We start from the raw sequence: 21,991 nt of genomic DNA on the forward strand, positions 1-21,991 counted from the left end.
AAGACAGAATTTGGTACCAAGAGAATGGGGTGCTGCTCTAAAAGATACCGAAAATGTGGAAGGAGTTTTGAAACTGTGAATGGATAGAAGCTGGCAGAGTTTTAAAGTACCTAAAAATAAAAGCCTAGATTGCCTTGAAGAGACTGTTGGTGGAATCATGAACATCAGACAATTCTGGTGAGGACTCAGAAGGAAGTGAGGAGAGCTGTTACACTGGAGATGTCACAGACGGCGAGAAATAGGAGCAGAAACACAGTAGCAGCAGAACCAGGAGACCAGCCCCATGCAATACTGGAGCCAACCTATGGAGCAAGAGAGCTGAGTGCCTTCTGGCTGAAGTTTACTGGTAGAGGGGTACCTCTGGGCACTTATTGGTGGAGCTACGCTTGCGGACCCACAGAGCAAAACAGTTGAGTGCCTTCCAGCTGACATTCAGTGGCAGAGTCGAGTTCCTCCAGGCACTTATCAGTGGAGCTAAAGAGCTTTGGAACACTTGACTCAGCAGGGCAGACGCGGGTGGTAAGGCCCGAGGGACTGAGAGGCCAAGGAACTAGGAAGCAGAAGCTGAAGAACAAGAATAGAAGAAGCAGAGCTGCCTCCGTCTCAAAGGGTATGGCCACGACCTCTGGGGTCAAAGGGTGGAGTCACCACTCAGATGGACTAGGAGGATGGGGCTGCCCCAATTCGAGGGAGCAGAGTTGCCATTCCCATAGGCCTGGAAGGTGGAGCTGAAGTGCAGGGCTGAGGGTACTCCTCTCCAAATCTGGAGAGTGTGGTCTATACCTAGAGTCTAGAGGGCAGGGCCATTTCCTAAATGGTCTCAGAGAACAGAGGATTATTTTCAAGTCTTGAAGGCTAATGTAATGTGTTCTGCTGACTTGCTTGGTGCCTGTTATTCCTTCTTTCCCTCCAATTTCTCCCATATGTAACGGAAATGTCTAGCTTGTGCCTATTCTACCACTGTACTTTGGAAGCAGATAAGTTGTATTCTAGATTTCACAGATGAAGAGGAATTTTTGGATTTTGGACTTGGAGTTGAATTAAGACTTTTGCTATGATATGATGGGGTAAATATGTTTTACGTGTTTCAAGGACACAAATTTTTGGGGGTCAAAGGGTGGAATGTCATGGACTGAACTGTGTCCCCAAAAAATACATGTCAATTTGGCTAGGCCATGATTCCCAGTATTGTGTGATTATCCACCATTTTGTAATCTGATGTGATTTTTCTATGTGTGCTAAATCCTATCTCGATGATGTTAATGAGGCAGGATTAGAGGCAGTTATGTTAATGAGGCAGGACTCAATCTACAAGATCAGGCTGTGTCTTAAGTCAACCTCTTTTGAGATATAAAAGAGAGAAGCTAGCAGAGAGACAGGGGGACCTCATACCACCAAGAAACAAGAGCCAGCAGAATAGAGCATCCTTTGGACCTGGGGTCCCTGCACTGAGAAGCTCCTTGGCCAGAGGAAGACTGATGACAAGCACCTTCCTCCAGAGTCGACAGAGAGAGAAAGCCTTCCCCTGGAGCTGATACCCTGAATTTGGACGTGTAGCCTACTAGACTGTGAGAGAATAAATTTCTCTTTGTTAAAGCCATCCACTTGTGGTATTTCTGTTATAGCAGCACTAGATAACTAAGACAATTCGAATTCTAATGTAAAAGAAACCGAAATAGTAATATCTGTAGATTATTGGCTGTTCTGCCCAGAGAAGGTTTTAAAATAAATGGAGGTATTCTTGGGCTGTATTTATGGACTTTAAAGTAACAGTCACTTGGTTTCTTTTTGTTTGGTGGATGCTTTAGTCTCAATATTCCTTCATTGTTAGTTTTGGTTTTAATTAGTATTTGTAAATTAGCTACAAATTTGTTAACTAGTATTTGTAAAATAATCTGAATCAGATTTGAATTTAACAGTAAAAAATGTTGGAGAAAACAAGAATCCATAGAACAGAATAAACAGTAATTTTTTAAGGGAACACTCTGCTATCTCACCGAGAGGAGCAAAACAAGAAAGTTCTTGTAGAATAGGTATGTACTGAGCAGCTCAGAGGACACCATTCACTCATCTCAAGTACCTTCCATGTACCATACATTGCGTTAGGAATAGGAGGTATGGAAATGAGTAAGACAAAAAGGAAAGGTCATTGTTTTCACAGAACTTACAAGGAAGAGAGATAATAAAGCACATAATTACAACAAAGTGTGGTTTTATTGGAAAAGTACAAGATGGAATGAACGCACATCACAGGGTGATGTTAGTTCTGGGCTCAGGAAAGACTTCCCAGTGGAAGCAATGCCAAGACTGAAGTTGAGGGATGAATAGAATGAGGTGGGTAAAGGAGACTGTATGTATGTTTGGTGGGCAAGGGGGTGAGAATGTGTTCACCCCTCAGAGGAAAGACTTGGAAGTAAAAGAGAACATGATATCTTCAAAGAACTAAATTAAATTTAGCATTGCAGGTGCGCAGTATTCCAGGAAGAGAACGGCATAAGATAATGCTGGGAAGACAGGGAGGCCCCATGCTGTGGAAGACTTTATAAACCATATTAAGGAGATTGGACTTTATTACAGGAGCAATGAAAAGCCACTGAAAGGTATTAAGCAGGAGAGTGATGAAATCACTTTTTCATTTTAGATCACTGTGCCTGCAATGGAGACTGCAGAGAAACAGAACTTAGAGGACGAAGATAATTCAGGACTCCCTGCAGTAACCCATGTAAGAAGAGACAGACTGGGATGGGGAGGGTGAGATGAAACCAGTGAAAGCACTCCGGAGGTACTGGGGGACTGAAAGCCACCGAAAATGGTATGATTGGCTATGAGGGGTCAGACACAGGGAGTCAAGCACACCATGGAATTATTTTATTTGGGGCAACTTAGTAATAGATTGTGTCCTTTACAGAAGTGCAAATTTGGCTAGTAGGGAGTAGAAGGGCAATGGGAGAGGAGACAAGCAGTTCAACTTCAGATATGGTGAGTTTGAAGTGCCTATGGCACGCAAAGGAACATATCCAGTCACAGTTAGAGATACAGATTGAGGCTTTAGGTAGAGGTTCGGGAAAGAGATGTTGATCTGGGGAATATACAGACGTTAACTGGATCCTTGGCAATGGAGAAGAGAAGAGGGTCTAGGGAAGAACACTGAGAGGCACCAGTATTTACGGGATGGGTAGAGGAAGACTGAGAAGAAACTACCAGAGAGATAGGAGGAAAACCAAGATAGTTTGTCCCAAAAAAGGGTTAACAACTAAGAATGAAGGAAAAGCAGAAAGTTCTAGGTGTGATAATATTAGGATTGGATGACAGATACAGCTACTGAAAACATTAAGTCCAGTTTCAGATTCAACCCTAAAGGAGCTTAGCCTAAAGGCTATATCCAACTCCCTTTTAGAAGTTAAACAAGAATACGTAGGAAACCATTCAACCTCCACTACATGTACTTTAATCGTCCCAGAGTACACTTTTTAATGTTTTATTCTTTAGTTGGATGGTGGTTAGCTGAGTATGCATTATATTTTTCAGAATATCTTTCGGTACATCTGATCTAGTTCATAGTAAATTTTAAATAGATGTCCAAAACATTGTTGAATGAAAGAATGGCAGGTTATTGAACAGCATGCGTAGTTATATTTACATCTTGTAGATCTATATCCAAATATGTATATGTGCACAAAGAGATGTCTGGAAGGATGTTCACTAATTATTTCAACGATGATTATTTCTGGTAGTCAGATTTAGAGTGAGTTTTACTTTCTTCTTTATGCTCTTCTGTATTGTTTGAATTTTTACAATGTGCATACATACAAGGTTTATACAAATAATAAAACCACAGAAGCCAAGTATAAAATCATTGACCCCACAAAGTCACATTATACCCCCTGGAGGATGTGCTGCAGTTATGGTTGGGTTATATGAGGTGGGCGAGGTCAAAGGAGCAGATTCTATCCTTATCTTTGTTTTGCTAAACAAACCATGAAAACTACCTCCACTGCTTAAAAGAGCAAGGGAGCAAAAGAGAGAGGAAGAATAGATTCTGAGATAAAACCAAGTCTATTCCTTTAAGGAAAGAATACTTTTCATATACCTGCAGACGCATGTAACCTGTTCTCCATTCCCTAACAAAACAGTAGCATTCCACAGATTAAATGGATTTGTTCTCCTTTACTTCAAAGTCTACTACATCTTTCATAATGATCAAGTACTTAGTGGTCTGAGAGGCCCGGGTTCAATCCAAGCTGAACTATTTACTTGCAGTATGACTTTGGACTTACCCCTCCATAGCCTTATTCTCTTATATGGTAAAATGAAAACAAATTTCAAAACCTGCCTAATAGAATTGTTGTTTTGAGGATTAAATAAGGTCAAACATGCAAAACAGTAACACATAGGACATGGTAAATGCTCAATAAGTAGAAGTTGCTTTCATTATTGTTTTTCTTAGACCAGGAGTACAACACAGCAAGGTTTGCATCTGAAACACTCCCACCATCATTGTTACCAATTGCAATCCCAGAAGCCAGCCTTCAACTCGCTGCCATCTTGAAGGGCTCTTCCCAGTTTCTAAACCTCCAACCCCAATCTGAAGACCTCCTCTGACCTTCACCATCTATGTGCCCTCTGCTCCACACTCACCTATTTAGCATATTGGACTGGTAGATTCTCTTCTCATGGGTATTGTAACAACTGCTCTTGGGTTCAGGGATGAAGCTGTGTTCGGAGAGCATGTCAGAAGCAGCGGTGGTGATTATGGCAATTCCATCCCTCACTCTGGCAGGGAGGCCATAGTCCCACTCATCATATGATACAGAGATAAGCCCAGTGGGGAACTCCGAGGGCACTGTGTCTGTATCCCCTGCCACCAGACTAGGCACAATCCACGTGTAGCCATAGCCAGTCAGCCCTACTGAGTTCGCCACTTCGAAGATGTAGGTGGCTTCTTCCTTAGTACAATAAAGGAGAATGATGGGGCTTTGGAGTTTCTTGAGCTGGTTCTGGATCTTAGAATCTCCATCATCCAGGGACATATCCAGCAGGAGAACTTCCTCTAACTCCCAGCCCACGAAGCTATTCTCGATGGTGCTGCGAATCTTGTTTACAAAGTCCTGGTAGCCAGGGAAGTAGGTGGTGACAATAGAAAAGATGTACCAGTCATACTCCTCCATGATGTTGAGCATTACAGAAGCTTGCTGTTCAATTGATGGGCCAAACTGGAAGAACATGGAGGATTCATCCTAGAACAGTACAAGTTTAAAAACAAAAACCAAAAAAATAAAAAATAAAAAAACAAAGAGAGAGAGAGAGAAAAAGAGAAAAATCAAACCAAAGATGGTAAGGGACTGTTTTGGACCAAATGGAAACAAACGTTTACATTCATTATTAACTGTTTTATATAATGCCATTAAGATCAATTATGTTTGAATTGCAAACATTGTAATAATACCTTCATTCTTAACACTAACTCCTAAACTACAGAGACAATTAACATAGGTTTGAAACCTCCTATCTGATTTCTTGGGGGCATTGGTGGTTCGGTGGTAGAATTCTTGCCTTCAGTGTGGGGGAAAAATCAAACCAAACCTGTGGAGGTGGAGTCCGACCTCCTATAGCAACCCTATAGGACAGAGCAGAACTGCCCCCGCAGGGTTTCCAAGGCTGTAATCTTCGTGGAAGTAGCCTGCGGCATCTTTCTCCCAAGGAACAGCTGGTGGGTTCAAATTGCTGACCTTTCAGTTAGCAGCCGAGTACTCATCCACTGTGCCATCAGGGCTCAAGGCGTGAGACCTGGATTCAATTCCCAGTCAATGCACCCACCTCATGCTCAGCTACCAACTGTCTGTCAGGGGAGGCTTGTGTGTTGCTGTGATACAGAATAGGTTTCAGTGAAATTTCCAGAGTAAGACGGTTTAGGTAGAAAGGCCTGGTGATCTACTTCTGAAAATCAGCCAACAAAAACTCTATGGATCACGATGGTCTGATCCACAACCAATCACGGGGATGGCGCAGGACCAGGCAGTGTTTCACTCCATCGTGCACGGGGTCACCGCGAGTTGGGGGCTACCTCAAAGGCAGCTAACAACCACAACAACATCTGAATTCTTGGGACCACTGCCAGGGCCTGGGGCAGCATTAAAAAATCAAATCTGATAATATTTCTACAGCAAAACATATGAAGAGTCACATAAAGTGGGATAAAGACTCTAAATGGTCTCGTGTCAGTTCAGGTCAGGTTTTGGGGTCAAATGAGTTACACACACACACACACACACACACACTTCCATCTTTTAAGCCTTTTGGACTTCTCAGTTGTGGATGATTATCACTCACCCACAAAGTGAATACTCCAAAATGTCATCAATGTACCCTTAAGCCAACCTATGGAGGCAGAGTAGGTGCACTCGCCCAGCAGGTGGGCGGTACTCGGGTATGGATATCCGTGTAAGATTGGCTCAGTATGTTGTCTATGAAGATATAAATATTAAATGTATAGCACATGTAGTTTGCTCTATAATTTCTACTCTGATAATGAGATATACAAGTTAGAGTTAGACTGAAACAGTGTATTTAGGCTACAAGTTAAAATGCCTTATATTCAAGATCAGTATGATTTTAGAACAACATACAGAAAATTGTTCTTTCTCTTACCTATATAATGCTACAGGCTCGGTCTGGCTTGTGTATGATGCACCCTTCTGTCAATTCTAAGCATCTTAAGTTTTCTCCTCCTTTGAAGGAGAAGCCATTTTAAAGTCTCCCAGTTTGGGCTGTATTTCACCTGCTGTTCTGAGCTGTCAAGCCCTGCATTTTATCTCCTCCACCTTATAGCTAGAAGAATCTGCAACCACAAAATGAAGACCCCCTCAGCCTCGTCCTTCTCTTCAGTCCATGGTCTCCTGACTTCCTCGTGAGCCATGGTATCTCTTTTCTGGGTCACTGCCCCCTATCTTCTCTCTGATGGTTCATCTCCATCTTGTAACAACCAAAGCTAACAAAATTGTCTTAGTCTTTCTCAAAGGGGCAGTCTAGAGCTTCAAAGCATAGTTACAAGAGACTAAGCCTTAAAAAATATATACACAATGATTTCTTAGTTCAAGATATACTGTTGTACAGCTGAGAAATTGCTGACTATTTCTTGGGCACCCAGTATTAAAAAAATAGAGGTTGGAAAATATTCAGCTGGTATCCAAAGACCTTGATTCAGCAATGAAACCAGCCAACCCCTTGGCTCTGCCACAGCTTTGTTCACTTTGCACGGCTTGAAATTTTCACATCTCCCACAAGCTACCCAGAATGAAAGAGTAGATGCTTGGGCATTTGGGGGTGATTCTTCCTGCTACAGGCAAAATTGTGCTTATCATGGTTCCCTCCCCTGGACTCAAACATACAATCAAAGAGGAAACCTTATAGGACACGGAATTCAGAAGAGTAGGGAGAGTGGGTGTGGGGTTTACAATTAACTTTATCCAAAGAATTTGGTCTTTGTACTTAGTTCCTGAGAGACTAACCTCTAAAACCTTGGAATTTCCTCAGTGATTGAAGTGTCTTTGTTTTGTATGAGGGCTGCAGATATGACGGCTTACACTAATGAGGTGACTCTTGGGTAAGGGCTGACCAGGCCAGAAAGTCTCAACACTGTGTATCAGCCAGACCTCAGGGGAAGAGGGCTAGAGCTTGAGTTCTACCATGTGGGCAGTGATTCAATCAGTTGTGCCTACTTAATGAGGCCTCGATAAAGGTTCTGGACATGGAAGCTCTATGATCTTCCTGGTTGGTGAGAGACATCCATGCACATAGGAGGGAAGCATGTCCCTTTTTGAGACGTGGAAGCGCCACGCTGGGAACCCGCCCACACCTCATCTATGTGTCTCTTCATTTATATCCTTTCTGCTGTAATAAAACTGTAGTTCTAAGTATGCACATTCTTGAGTTCTGTGAGTTATTCGAGTCAATTATGGAACCCAAGGAAGTCCTGGGAGCTAGCAGGTCAGAAGTAAGGGGTACTAGGGACACATGAGCTTATAACTGGCATCCTGAGGGAGCAGAGAGAACCCCCGGATTTGTAGCCAGCAGCCAGAATGAGGCACCGTGGGGACTCCCAAGCTTGTGGCTGGTGTCTGAAGTCTTGAGCAGACTCACCAATCTGGATGACTGTGCCCTTTAACTTTTGAGCTCTGACCTAGTTCTGGGTGTTAGGGTCAGAGGAAGAAGTACTGAATCTGCAGCTGGTACCACAAATGGAATTGAACTGAATCGAATAGAACTGACCCAATTCAGCAAGGCACCAGCAATGGCTGGGTAGAGGAATGAGAAGTAATTCTATCACATGTGTCCTTTCCAAACCATGTTCAGACACCTCTCAGACTTCTCCTACAAATACTGTTCTTAAGGCTAAGCTGACCTTGTCCTTCGGTTATACAATATAGTGGGAACCCAGGACAACAAAGTTTAATTATTCAAAGACTTGTCAGGGACCCACAAAGAACCATAACAGGAAAGGAAAGCCAGTGATAGAACAATCCACCCAAAATGGCTATCACTTTAAAGAAATATCCATTTGTTTTTCTTGTTATCCTTAGAGTTAAAGGGGATTCTTGGGACTCTCAAATAAGATATTTATTTTCACCTGAGTGTCCACAAGCCCAGTAGATACTGTACAGTGACAAAAGCTTTCAAATATACCTTAAGATGTCCAGGCTTTTGCAGTTATTTGATCAACGTCTGTCTCTCATATATGACTAGTAGCTCCTTCGGAGCAGGACTATATACACCCTTACACCCCTAGTGCCCAGCACGGCATCTGACACAAGTAGACCCTCCATAAATACTTGTTAAATGAATGAATTTGCACACTCATTCTTCTTACTTCCCATGAAAAAGAAGAATCTGAAATGGCTTTCTCAGGTTTTTGAGGTCTTTTTTAAAGCATAAGAACTTGTATCTCGCAACAATTTGGGAGGCAGGTGGCACAATGGTTAAGGAGCACAAATTCCAGTGAGACTCCGGGGTCTTGAATACTGATCCTACTATATATTACACTGTGAGTCTTAGGCCAGCCACCTTAACCTCTGTATAAGTCCCTGGGTGGTACAAATGGTTAAGGCACTCCTCTGCTATCAGAAAGGTTGGAGGTTCAAGTCCACCCAGAGGTGCCACAGACGAAAGGCCTGGATATCTACTCCAACATGGGAAAAAAAAATGCCAGCCATTGAAAATCCTATGAAGCATAGTTTCTACTCTGACACACAAGGGGGTCATCTCAACTCTGGCTCAACTCAGTGGGAACAAGTTTATTGGTTTTATGGTCAGTTTCCTTATTTGCAAAATGAGAACTGTGATAGCAACTATACTTGATTGTTAGGACAACTTAATGAGATTACATATGTAAAGTGTGACCTGCACTATCCAATATGGTATCCACCATGAGCCTCATGCGGCTATTGAGCACTGGAAATACAGCTCATCCAAACTGAGATGGGTCTTAAATAAAATACACCCTGGATTTTGAATACTTAATGTGAAAAAAATGAATATAAACATCATATCAACTATCGTCGTACATTAATCACACGCTGAAATGAGAATATGTCGTATATATTGGGTCAAATAAAATACATTCTTAAAGTTTAAAAAAAGAAAAAGATGTACAGGCTTAGCATGAAAGGCATCCTGAGTGTAAACAAAGTATGTCTATCTGTTTCGTGATAAATAAGATGCATCTTGACTACATGCGAAGTTCCATGTACAGTTGAAAACACAACTGTCTCAAATACATAGTGAGAGATAGTCTTGAGAGAAAGCCTTTGGGGTCCATAGTAAATGAGTCCATGCTAACAAGATTTAATTTAAAAGAAAACCAATCTATTAAATATCAACCTGACCCTCCCCTCTCTTAGGCTTCTTTTAAAACTCTCCAGCAATTATAAATGAGCTTCTAAAAATCCTGCTAGATACTTTGCGAAGAAAACAGACTTACAGGAAAAATAAGAAAGGAGAAAAAGGATAGGGCTCCATCTAACCCCTACCCCATCCTTATCTTCTAATTCTATTGTCCTTCACAACCTCATCCTTTTTTTTTGATACCCCTGCCCCCATCAATGCCCAGTTCAACCATTATATCTGGCCAATCCTTCATAAAGTAAGGATGCCTTACAAGACCATTTTGTCTGGGACTCCAAGGAGAGCTTAATAAAACCAAACAAAAATCAAGGAAGAGTTACAGCTTGGGCAAATGTTTCCCAGTATAATGAGTGATCCAGTATTATTAATTTAGTTGACACATCAATCTGGTATACGGCAAACAGGAATGGGACAGCTCTTCTTCAACAAAGCTCTGGGCTAACTATAAGTTGCAACAGTGACACGCCTTGCAAGTTACAGCCACAGCCACAAATCAAAGAGCAATCTTCATGTGTGCATGAAGTGGAAAGGACTGATGGCTATGCATCCATCTTTGCAGGCACCCAGCATGCACCATGATCACCACAAGTAGTGTTATGTTCCAGGATGAAGGACAGGGATATAACTCAGTTTGTAGCTCACTATTCTTCCCCAGTTACATTTTTATCTCCTAATGTCATTATAAAATGTTGATGTGCAGGGGTCCTTGGAGCAGTCTCCTCCTCCAAGTGAAGATTCCCAGTCAGATTTATTGCATGGATGTGTTTCTTCAACTTGCCTTGAGAGCATCTTTAGAGCACTCCTGCATAAAGGGCCACCATGACTGAGATAAGCCATTAGCATGTAGAATTACAATTTTAAGGGGTAGAATTTTATATTAGTCCCCATCAGTCTAGAACCATTATGTTGGACCTCTATCACTTTTATGCTCATGGTGTTTATTTGCTGAATAAGAAGAAACAACAGGAGGTGCTTTTTCACCCCATTATCTGCTCAAAAACTAATTGCCGAAAGAATTAGTAGTGTAGGAGATTCTTCTTCTGCATCACCCAGATCCCCTACAGAAATAAAGGACAAAGTGCCCCAGCTGCTGACAGTGCCCTTGGCAGGTAGTCATCAGATATCAGCCCCTTTAGGGGACTGTCTTAGCTGAAGAGAGCCACCTCACCCAAATTCATGTCCCTTTCCCTGGGAAAACTGCACTGAATGACAGGTTGGCATGGGGGATGAAGACCTGGTCCTCTTGCCCTAACTCTGGACAGCTCTGAAGGGTCATTCTATCTTTAGAACTCCCCACAGGGTTGGCTGGACCTTCCATTGGAACTGCAGCACATCTGTACTCCTCTGCTCAATTCTGTCCAATCGTCCCGTTCTTTCCCTTTCACAAATGTTGATTTCAAGAGTACTCCCTAACAAACCTTCAGCACGCTCACCTCCGTCTCAGAGTCTAGTTCCCAGAAAACTCAGCCTGAAACTCTATTCATTTCCCCCTCTTCAAATAGAAAAGAGATGACTTAAAAGAGCACATGATAGCTATTTTCAAATACTCAAATGACTTCCATGGTAAAAAGATAAGTCTTTGCCTATTAGCTCCAAAGGAAAGAACTGGAACTGCTGGGTAGACATTTTAAAGGGCATTATTTGGCTCAATATAAGAAAGACATTTGCAATAATTATAGGTATTGAAAATGGATAGAACCTCAGAAGATAGTAAGCTCCCTGCACTATAAGCATTCAAACAGGAGCTGGATTATCATCTGACAAAAGGTTTCTTCTCAGCACTCTGACAGGAGAAATTCATTCTCACCTCTAAGACCTAGTTCAAATGTCAGCTCTTTGATGTATGTGGTTTTTTCTGCCATCTCCAGGTCAAGTTAGTTTCTCTCTCCCCTGAGCTTTCCTAATGTTTTATACATACCTGCCTCCTCCCACTAAAATGTAAGTTTCTCAAGGGTTGGGACTACACTTTACTCATCTGTGGATCCCTAGCTGGCATATAAAAGACATTTTTTTTAATGTTTGTTGTATTAATGTTATAAAGAAGATTCCTTTATTGGATGGGAAGTTAGCTGAAATGGTCTCATCTAGTTCCAAATTTCTATGTTGATGCTATATATCTACTTCATGGAAACTAAGTATGTCGGAAAAATTATACATAAACTGTACTTTTCTAAAATGTAGGCAGCAGAAAATGCTACCAGCCATTTATTTGCTCCCCTTTACTGCAAACTCCATGAAAACATCATTTATACTCACTTCCTCCAATTCCTCTTCTCCTACTGTCTCTTAAACCAACTCCATCCAATCAGACTTTTGGCCAAACTACTCTACTGAAACTCCTCTTATGAAAGGCAGTGGTGATCTTGATATTGCCAACTCCAATGTCAACATACAGTTATCCTCACCTACAAGCAGCATTTTACGTGACTGATCACTCACTCCTGGATATGCTTTCTTCCTTCAGTTTCTAGGGCTTCATATTCTCTTGACTCTCCTCCTACCTTACTGGCTGCTGTTTTTCTGTCTCTTTTGCTGGTTCCTCCTCTTCCTTCTGACCTTTTAAAGCTGGAGTGCCCCAGAGTCAGTCCCGGATCCTTATATATCTTCTCTGTCAACGTTCGTCTCCTGAGAGATCTCATGCAGTCTTTTGGTTTAAATCCCATTTATATGCCAATCACCCTTGCCTTTCTTTCTCTAAAACATCTAACATATATTCAACTGCATTTCTACTTGAATGACTTAGAAACATCTCCAACTTATGCAAAATTGAACTCAACTCAGTCTTGCCCATTTCAGTTAAAGGCAACTCTATCCCTCTATTTCCAATTATCTCTCTCTCTCTCTCTCACCCAATATATAATCAATCAGGAAATCTTGCTTGGCCTGACCTACAAAATATATCCAGAACTCAATCACTTATCATCTTTGTCTGAGCCATCATCGTCCTTCACCCAATCACTGTAAGAGCCTGCTAACTAATCTCCTTGCCTATGTCCTGGCCCTCTACAGTCTACACTAAACTCAGAAGCAGGAGTGGTTCTTTTAAAACTGAAATCAAAAGATGCTATTCTCCACCCCAAATCCTCAACGGCTTCCCAATTCACTAAAAAGAAAACGTCAAAGCCCTTGAATTGGACACCAATTGCCTCTCAGACCCCTTGTACTCATACTCTCACCCCCTCACTCTGCTCCATCAGCTCCGATCTTTCTTGAACATACTTGCATATTCCTTCCTCCAGGCCTTTGATCTGGCTATTGGAAACACTCTTCCTCTAGATATTCACTCACCTCTTGCAACTCTTTGCTAAAATCTCACCTTCTCAACAAAGTCAAACCTGACCTTCTAATGGCATACAGAAACCCACCCTCTCCTGCCACGTGCTAGTCTCTACCCTTAGCTGCTCCACTTTTTCTTTTTGCCATAGCATTTAACACCATCTAACAGACTACCTGATTTACTTATTTGGTATATTTATTATGATCTGACTGTCTCTCCTCAATTAGAATGTAAATACTATGTGGGCAGGGATAATTGCTCACTTGTTCATTGATGTTGTCCAGCACCTAGAATGAGGCCTGGCACAGAGTGGACTCTCAGCAAATATTTGTTAAATTAAACAATGGGGTAACTGGAAGGAAGGAGAGTCAGGAATCGGTGGAGGAAATGGAATATGTGTCCAATCACCTCCATATATAACTACCTCCTTAGCCATGACACCAGAACTGGATGGTGCCTGACGACCAATACTGAACAATTACATCAAGGATTTTATAGAAGAATCTGATCAAAAGGGGGGGAAAATCAGAACAAAATTTCACACTATTACCACTCTTATTCAATGTAAGTTCTAGCCAGAGCAAAAAGGCAAGAAAGGGAAATACAGGGTATCCAAATTGGAAAGGAAGAAGTAAAACTACCTCTACTCACAGGTAACATGATCCTATATGTAGAAAATCCCAAAGATTCCACAAGAAAGCTACTGGAACTAACAGAAAGATTCATCAAAGTGGCAAGATACAAGATCGACACACAAAAATCTGTTGGGTTCCTTTACACTAACAAGGAAAACTCCGAAAAGGAAACCAAGAAAATAATACCATTTACAATAGCCCCCAAAAGGATGAAACACCTAGGAATAAACCTAACCAGGGAATGAAAAGACTTATACAATGAAAACCATAAAACACTACTTCAAGAAGCTAAGAGACCTACATAAATGGGAGAAAAGTCCATGCTTATGGATTGGAAGACTTAACATTGTAAAAACGTTAAGCGATCTATAGATATAACGCCATCCTGATCCAAGTTCCAACATCATTCTTTACTGAAATGGAAAAACTAGTCAGCAACTTTACATGGAAAGGAAACAGGTCCCAAATAGCAAAAGCAATATTGAAGAAGAAGAACAAAGTAGGAGGCCTCATGCTTCCTGTTTTCAAAACACACTATACAGACACAGTAATCAAAACAGCCTGGTACTGGTACAATGACAGACACATAGACTAATGGAATAGAACTGAGAACCCAGAAGTAAATCCATCCATCTACAGGCAGCTGATTTTTGACAAGGGGTCACTCAATGGGGAAGAAACAGTCTCTTAAACAAACAGTGCCGGCAAAACTGGATATTCATTTGCAGAAAAATATAACAGGATCCATACCTCACACTATACACAAAAACTAACTAAAAATGGATCAAAGACCTAAAAGTTAAAGTTAAAACTATAAAGTTCCTGGAAGATAACATAGGGACAAAATTATGGGGCCTAATTTTCTTTAGAAATAGACTATCAAACACAATTACAAATGCATGAACAACCGAAGACAAATCAGATAACTGGGACCTCCTAAAATTAAATACTTATGTTCATCAAAAGACATCAAAAGAGTAAAAGGAGATCCTACAGAACAGGAAACAATCTTTGTGAATGACATATCTGATAAGGGTCTAATCTCTAAAACATACACAAAATTTCAACAAATCCAAAACAAAAAGACAGACAATCCAATTAAAAAATGGGCAAAGGACATGACCAGAGACTTCACCAGAGAGGACATTTGAGCAGCCAACAAATACATGAAAAGATGCTCCTAATCATTAGCCATTAGATAATTGCAGATCAAAATTACAATGAGATACCATCTCATCTCTGCAAAAATGGCAGTGATCAAAAAAAAAAGAAAGAAAGAAAGAACACATCAAATGCTGGCAAGGTTGTGGAACTCTGATCCACTGCTGGAGAGACTGTAAAATGGTACAACCACTATGGAAAATGGTATGGCACTTCCTAAAACAGAAATACCTTATGATCCAGCAATTTCACTCCTAGTTATATACCCTAGAGATCTACGAGCAGTGACATGAATAGACATATGCACATCTACGTTCATTACAGCATGATTCACAATAGCAAAAAGATGGAAACAACCTAAGTGCCCATCAACAGATGAATGGATGAACAAACTGTGGTACATACATACAGTGGAATACTACACAGCTATAAAGAATAAGGATGAGTTCTCGAAACAACATGGATGAATCAGGTGGATATTATGCTATGTGAAATAAGTCTATTAGAAAATATTGTGGATCTCACTTTTACAAAAAGAAAAGAACAAGTACACATACAGAAAACAACATTCTTTGGTGGTTATCAGGGATGGGAGGGGGAAGGGGAATCAATTTTTAGATAGTAGACACTTGCTATTTTTGGTGATGGTGAAGGCAATACAGAAGGCAGGTGAAGTCTGCACAACTTGACAAGGTAAATGATGACACTAAGAACACAAGAATAAGAGGCATTTTTGGTAAATGCTGTTAATATATACAGTTTTGCAATATCAACCAAAAAATATATTTGTGGTTACACAGGTAGATAAGTATGCATATATGCGTACAGGAAGGTATATATGCACACAGACATGTGCATGTATAGTGCATCTCTAGGTATGGCTATACACATGTTTGTGCTGCATATATATTCATATATATATAATAAAGCACAAAGAGGACACAGTTATGAATACCTCATAGACAGCCAAACTCCTCATGGGATTGGTTTACTGAGTTTGAAGGCTTAGGATCACAGTCTCATGGGATAATTCGGTCAATTGGTATAACATAGTTCATAAAGTTTATGTTCTACATCCTCATCTGGTGAGTAGCGTCTGGGGTCTTAAAAGCTTACGAGCAGCCATCTAAGATACAACTATTAGTCTCTATTTATCTTGGGAAAAAGAGAAAGAAGGAAACCAAAGACTCATTGAAGAAACTACTCTACAGGATTAACAGTCCACATGAACCATGGCCTCATCTATCCTGAGACCAGAAGAATTAGATGGTGCCCAGCTACCATTACCAACTGTTCTGACCAGGGACCCAATAGATGATCCTGGATAGAATGGGAGAAAAACACAGAATAAAACTCAAAATCCTAAAGGCCAGACTTACTGGACTGGTAGAGACCAGAGGAATCCCCGAGACTGTCACACTGAGACACCCTTTAAACCTGGAACTGAAAGCACTCCTGGAGGTCACCTTTCAGTTAAATAACAGAGTAGCTCATACCAGTGAGTACTATGCTCTTAAAAAAATAAAAATGAGGAAACGCTCGTGATCACTAGCCATTACAGAAATGCAAAGCAAAACTACAGTGAGATACCATCTCACCCTGACAATAGCAGCACAAATAAAAAAAATTAAAAAAAAACAGAAAATAACAAATGTTGGAGAGGTTGCAGGGAGATTGGAACTCTTATGCACTGCTGGTGGGAATGCAAAGTGGTACAACAATTTTGGAAATTGATATGATGCTTCCTTAAAAATCTAGAAAAAGAAATACCATATGATCCAGCAATCCCACTCCTAGAAATATATCCTAGAGAAATAAGAGCCATCATACAAATAGACATATGCACAAACCATGTTCATTGCAGCATTATTCACAATAGTAAAAGATGGAAATAACCTAACGGCCCATCAATAGATGAATGGATAAACAAACCATGGTGCATACACACAATGGAATACTATGCAATGATAAAAAACAATGATGAATCTGCAAAACATCTCACAACATGGAAGAATCTGAAGGGTATTATGCTGAGGGAAATAAGTCAATCACAAAAGGACAAATACTGTACGAGACCACTATTATAAAAACACATGAAAATGCTTCCACATACACACAAAAAATCAACTATATGGGACTACGCAGTCCACATTTACCCTAAAGCACAGATGAGAAGGTAAGGTGAGGCAGGGAAGCTAGATTAATGGAAAACGGAACAACCAGAATAGAAATAATGAGACTGTTGACACACTGTAAAAAACATAACCAATGTCACTGAACAATACGCATAGAAATTGTTAAATGGAAACCTAATTTGCTATGTAAACTTTCACCAAAAACACAATATTTCTTTAAAAAAAAGAACAGAATTTCAAATTCTCATGGAATTCAGACTTTCTAGGGCCATTGAGGCTGAAACTATTATCCTGAGGAAATCTTTAAACCTTAAACTATATCTATCCCCTGAGGTTGTCTTTGAACCGAGTAACAGTTTAGCTTAATTAACAAAGAATGTCTGCATTAAGCATTATACTCTTCTAGAGAATTAACTATATGTCATCAAATTGACAACAGCAACTTGAAAGGATAGATGAGAAACTTAGGTGGTGCAGTAAGTTTGTGTTAACGATGGTGAAATGGTTTGGAAAAGGTTGTTAAGAAAGATGGCACAACTTGGAAGAACGTAACTAATGTCACTGAATTGTATATACAGAAATTATTGAAGTGGTGCATGTCTTGTTGTATATATTTTCTCCAAATAAATAAATGGGGTAATTGATGCTGTAACCATATAATCCTCAAATCCAGTTGATCTTTGCTGGCTATCCAAGTGCAAACTTTTTTTTTTTTTTTTTAAGCATCTTAAAGTCTTTCACATTATTCAAATCCTAGTACTTTATAACATCATAGGGATGTGATCCTGCTAGGACGTTAATATAGTTTGAGATTAAATGAATCTGATTTTCCTCCTAGTTCCTTCTCTTCTTATATGAGTAAAGAAAATCTTCCTGTTCTCCTTTTAAATTTGGTTCTTCAGGAGGACCTGTGTCTGATAAAAGACTAAAATTTCTAGGGTTTTGCTGAAAATTTTCTCCCCTACCACCAGCTCTAGAAGGCAAGTGTGAATGAAGATGATGGGCTGAGAGAGGTCAGGGTTATTCCTGGCCCCAGAGAGAACTTCTGGGTACTCCTTCCGCACTGAGCACAGAGTAGAAGCAGAATATGGGAGAGAAAATTTTTTTCCAAATCTCTCAAAATAATGGGAAGCACCTTCTTTTTTTAACTTACCCCAGGAGACCACCTTCTTTGGTGACTAGAAATTCTGATTCCACACCATTATTTTTCCAGGTGACTAAGGCTAGAGGGGAAACCCTCGTGGCGCAGTGGTTAAGGGCTAGGGCTGTTAACCAAAATGTGGGCAGTCTGAATCCACCAGGCACTCATGGAAATTCTATGGGGCAGTTCTATGCTGTCCTATACAGTCGCTGTGAGTCAGAATCGACTCGACAGCAATGGGTTTGGTTTTTTTTTTAAGGCTGGAGGCAGCTTAGGGTTGGCCTGAATAGTGTCAAGCTTTTGTCAGCAGTGCCTTCAAGACAGGGAGAATGCCTGATGCTCTCCAGCCCGCTATTAATCAGAAATGTCATGACTGAAACACACAATGGAAGCTTACTGATGGAGAATCATGATCTCTCCCGCCTGTTAAATGCCAGACCCATTCTTCTCTTTAAACCCTTGCACACAAAGGAGAATGCTGGGTTTTCAAAAGCCTACGAACAGAAATGCAAGCAGATTGGGCTGGTTTAAGAGTCATTTGGGATAACTAAAACAACTTCAGTAGAACAGCATTTTTTTCCAAATTTGTTCTTTTTTCAAAAGATAATCTTGCTTTCTCCTTGAATTGTGCCTCTTTTTCCTCTCTCACTGAGTCTCCCTCCTGGACTTGCTTCAATCACCAAATTTCCACAGCTGAGAATCAAGCTAAAGGTATTCACATTGGGAGCATCTGCAAGGTTCTTCATATTCTAAATCCCAGAAACATCTGTACAGCTCCAGGAAGCTTAGAAGCAGCCCACTGCCAGCGAGTCGACTCCGACTCACAGCAACACTATAGGACAGAGTAGTACTGCTCCATAGGGTTTCCAAGGCTGTAATCTTTACAGGAGCAGACTGCCAGATCTTTCTCCTGCTGAGCAGCTGATGAGTTTGAACTGCTGACCTTTGGGTTAGTGGCAGAGCGCTTTGACCACTGTGAAACCAGGGCTCCTTGTACAAGCACCAGGAAAGGTAATAAGAGGGGAAGAATAAAAAGGCAGATTCTCTCTTACTAGGATACTCAAATGAATTACAGAATTAAAGTAAGGGCCTGAACGACACTAAGAAAACTTCTAGAATGCGTCTGTGCTCCCCTGTAAGGAACCAGGACCGCCAAAATCTTAACAAGGCTATTTCATTTCATCTTAAAATCCCTCCCTATGGCCTGCTCCATTACGCACACCAAAACAACTCTCAGATGGACTGACTTGTATTTTTATTAAGAGGTTCTTTTCTATAAAAGAGAAAGCGGACAAGTTCAGCAGCAATCAGGTTCCCTGACTGAATAAATGCACTTTTAAATAAACACAAGGGAAGAAGGTGGGGGAAGAGAAAAAGTTAAAAAAAAAAAAAAAAAGAAGAAGAAGGAAGAAACTGCGTAGAGAAAAAGACAGTGTAAATATTAAACTAAGTATTAATTAGGTACCAGGTTTATCAATATCAGATTCAATTTATTTAGGCAAATTTATAAAAATCAAGTGTGTGATCAACACAGTATGGATCTAGACATTTTATAGGAAGAAAAAAAAAAGAGCAGGATAAAACTAAACCTAGTAGTCAAGGGAAAACAGAACACTTTTTATTAGGGATAGAATACTAAACCCCAAACTGCCTTATACCATCAAAATCTCTCTGTTGAACTTAAGAGGGTAGAGTTTACAGAAGAACTGTGATTTTTATTAAACAAGGTTAAGTACAAGCTAGTGACAGGGCTTGACATACTAGCAGCTTTCGGTTCAGAGTGAAGATGTTGGCATTTGTCTCAAAGAAATTAACATTCCAATCTCTATCTCTTCATATACATTTGATGGGAACATCACGTTCAAACGCCAGCTGAAAGAGAGAAGTGGGGAGGTGCCCAAGAGAGGGGAAGGGTAGAAAGGGCACTTCACATTTGATTAAGCTATGAGTTCTAGTCCCTCATTTGTTGCCAAAAATAACAAAAGCACGGGTTCCAGATACTGTGACTGTTTATATGCATGGGTTTCCTCAAGAGATGGCTGGAAAACAAAAAGCTCTTTTCCTTTGGTCCCTGCTCCGTATGGAAACACAAAGCACTTCTGGATTTAGGATTTGGATCAGTCACGCTCTTTGGTTCAGGTTAACACGCCATTGTCTCCAATGGGCAGAAAGGAGTTTTCTGAGAAAGTTTCTCTTCACCAAACTTCCGGTGATAGCTGTTCCTAGGTCTCTGGATCGCAAAACTGATCGCCAACTTCCACACATACAAGGAAATGTGGCTGTTCATAATCGGAACGGCTTTGAATTTATTCACATCTCCTCCAACCAATTTGGTCCTCAGTCTAAAAGAGGCAATGCATTTTGAAGGGCTCCAGAAATGAAAATAAAATTGTATACAGGCAGAAAAAAAAAAAAAAAAATCCTCAACAACTTGTCCGCGCATGCCTGTCTCAGGCCCTCTCGACTATAGGACTTTTGAACCTCAGCCACCAAGCAGTGCCTTCCAGACTCTGAGCCAGGACTGACCAAGCACCGCTTCACCAACAATGTCTTCTTAAGCTGGTTGGACTGCTCTAAGGCTAGTAATCGGTGCATCTGCTCTTAGCCTGGCTGGGTGGACACATACCTCACCCAGTTGAAGCCTTCCTTCCTAATAGCTTCGCCATTGCCCAATTCAAAAGACTAAGCTGCTTTTTCATGTTCTGATTTTTATTCCAGTCTCTACTGGGTGAAGAGTTCTACTCAGAACCTCCAACTATTTTGCGTAGGCCCCGACAAACTGCGCGAGCCCTTGATGCTGGACTCTGTTCCTTACAGCAGCAAATGCCAGCTGAGATGTGAAGAACTCCCCTTTCCTGCCCTTGACACTGAGGTTATTATGCATTATCAGTGCCAACACACTTGTGTTGCCCACTACTACTGCATCAAGCCCCTGTATACCCATACCAGTCTGAATCACACTGAGTGGGTTACTTGGTCTTAAACAGGGTACTCAGAGCTTATGGGCTTCTACCCTGTGACAGGCAGCCCCAGAGCAGAGTTAAGCCCAGCCTTTCCAGTTCTCCGACCTTCCCTAGACGCATTGCTAAGATCCCATTATGCCCAGCCTGCAACAGAGTGAAAATGGTGTCCAGTATGTGATAGTTTCCGTCCAAGTTTAATTGAGATTTTCTTTGTTCATTCTATACTGAAAATTTCTCTGCTTTTTGAGAATTATTCAGCTCTTACTTCTACTATGCCTCGTTCCTTGCTTCTGGTTATCAGCACTAAAAACGGATCTACAAGAGCTCAGTGTTTCTAGTGCTTACTCTTCATTTTCTTTCCCCCTCGCTCCAGCAAGAACAGGCATATGAAGTTTCGCTGAGAGTACAAAGCAATCTATTAGAACCAATACCCAGCTTCTAACCTGATATAGGAATAACCACACTAGAACCACTTTTCTGACCACTTAATCTTGTCCATATTCCTAGAAAACAATCTATTTGTCTATCCATACAGAGAAAGAGTGATTGGTTTGGAAGGTACAGAACACTGTGAATCTAGTGTCCAGTGCAGTCAAGAGTCACTCTCTCTGGCCCAGCCAGTCCCCCCTGACATAGCAGTACCAACCCAGCCACATCCCTGGAAGCCCTCTTGTCACCGCTATAATCAGCACTGTGGTCCAGGGTGAGGCCCCTTCCTCCTTTGCCTCACTTTTCCCACCATCCTAGTTCCATAGATAAAGACCCCCTAGGAATGTCCT

The 21,991-nt window shown here is 41.0% G+C and overlaps 1 protein-coding gene across 1 annotated transcript in view; it reads right to left on the reverse strand.

The window, feature by feature from the left end:
* GRIN2B (glutamate ionotropic receptor NMDA type subunit 2B) overlaps nt 1-21,991 on the reverse strand; it is a 486,312-nt gene that overhangs the window by 209,891 nt on the left and 254,430 nt on the right. Inside the window, exon 3 of the mRNA XM_004387333.2 lies at nt 4,639-5,237. Coding sequence (XP_004387390.1) covers nt 4,639-5,237 — 599 coding nt within the window. The remainder of the gene's footprint in view (nt 1-4,638; nt 5,238-21,991) is intronic.

Source organism: Trichechus manatus, unplaced genomic scaffold (genome assembly GCF_000243295.1).
Source record: "Trichechus manatus latirostris isolate Lorelei unplaced genomic scaffold, TriManLat1.0 scaffold00184, whole genome shotgun sequence".
Lineage (NCBI taxonomy): Eukaryota > Metazoa > Chordata > Mammalia > Sirenia > Trichechidae > Trichechus > Trichechus manatus.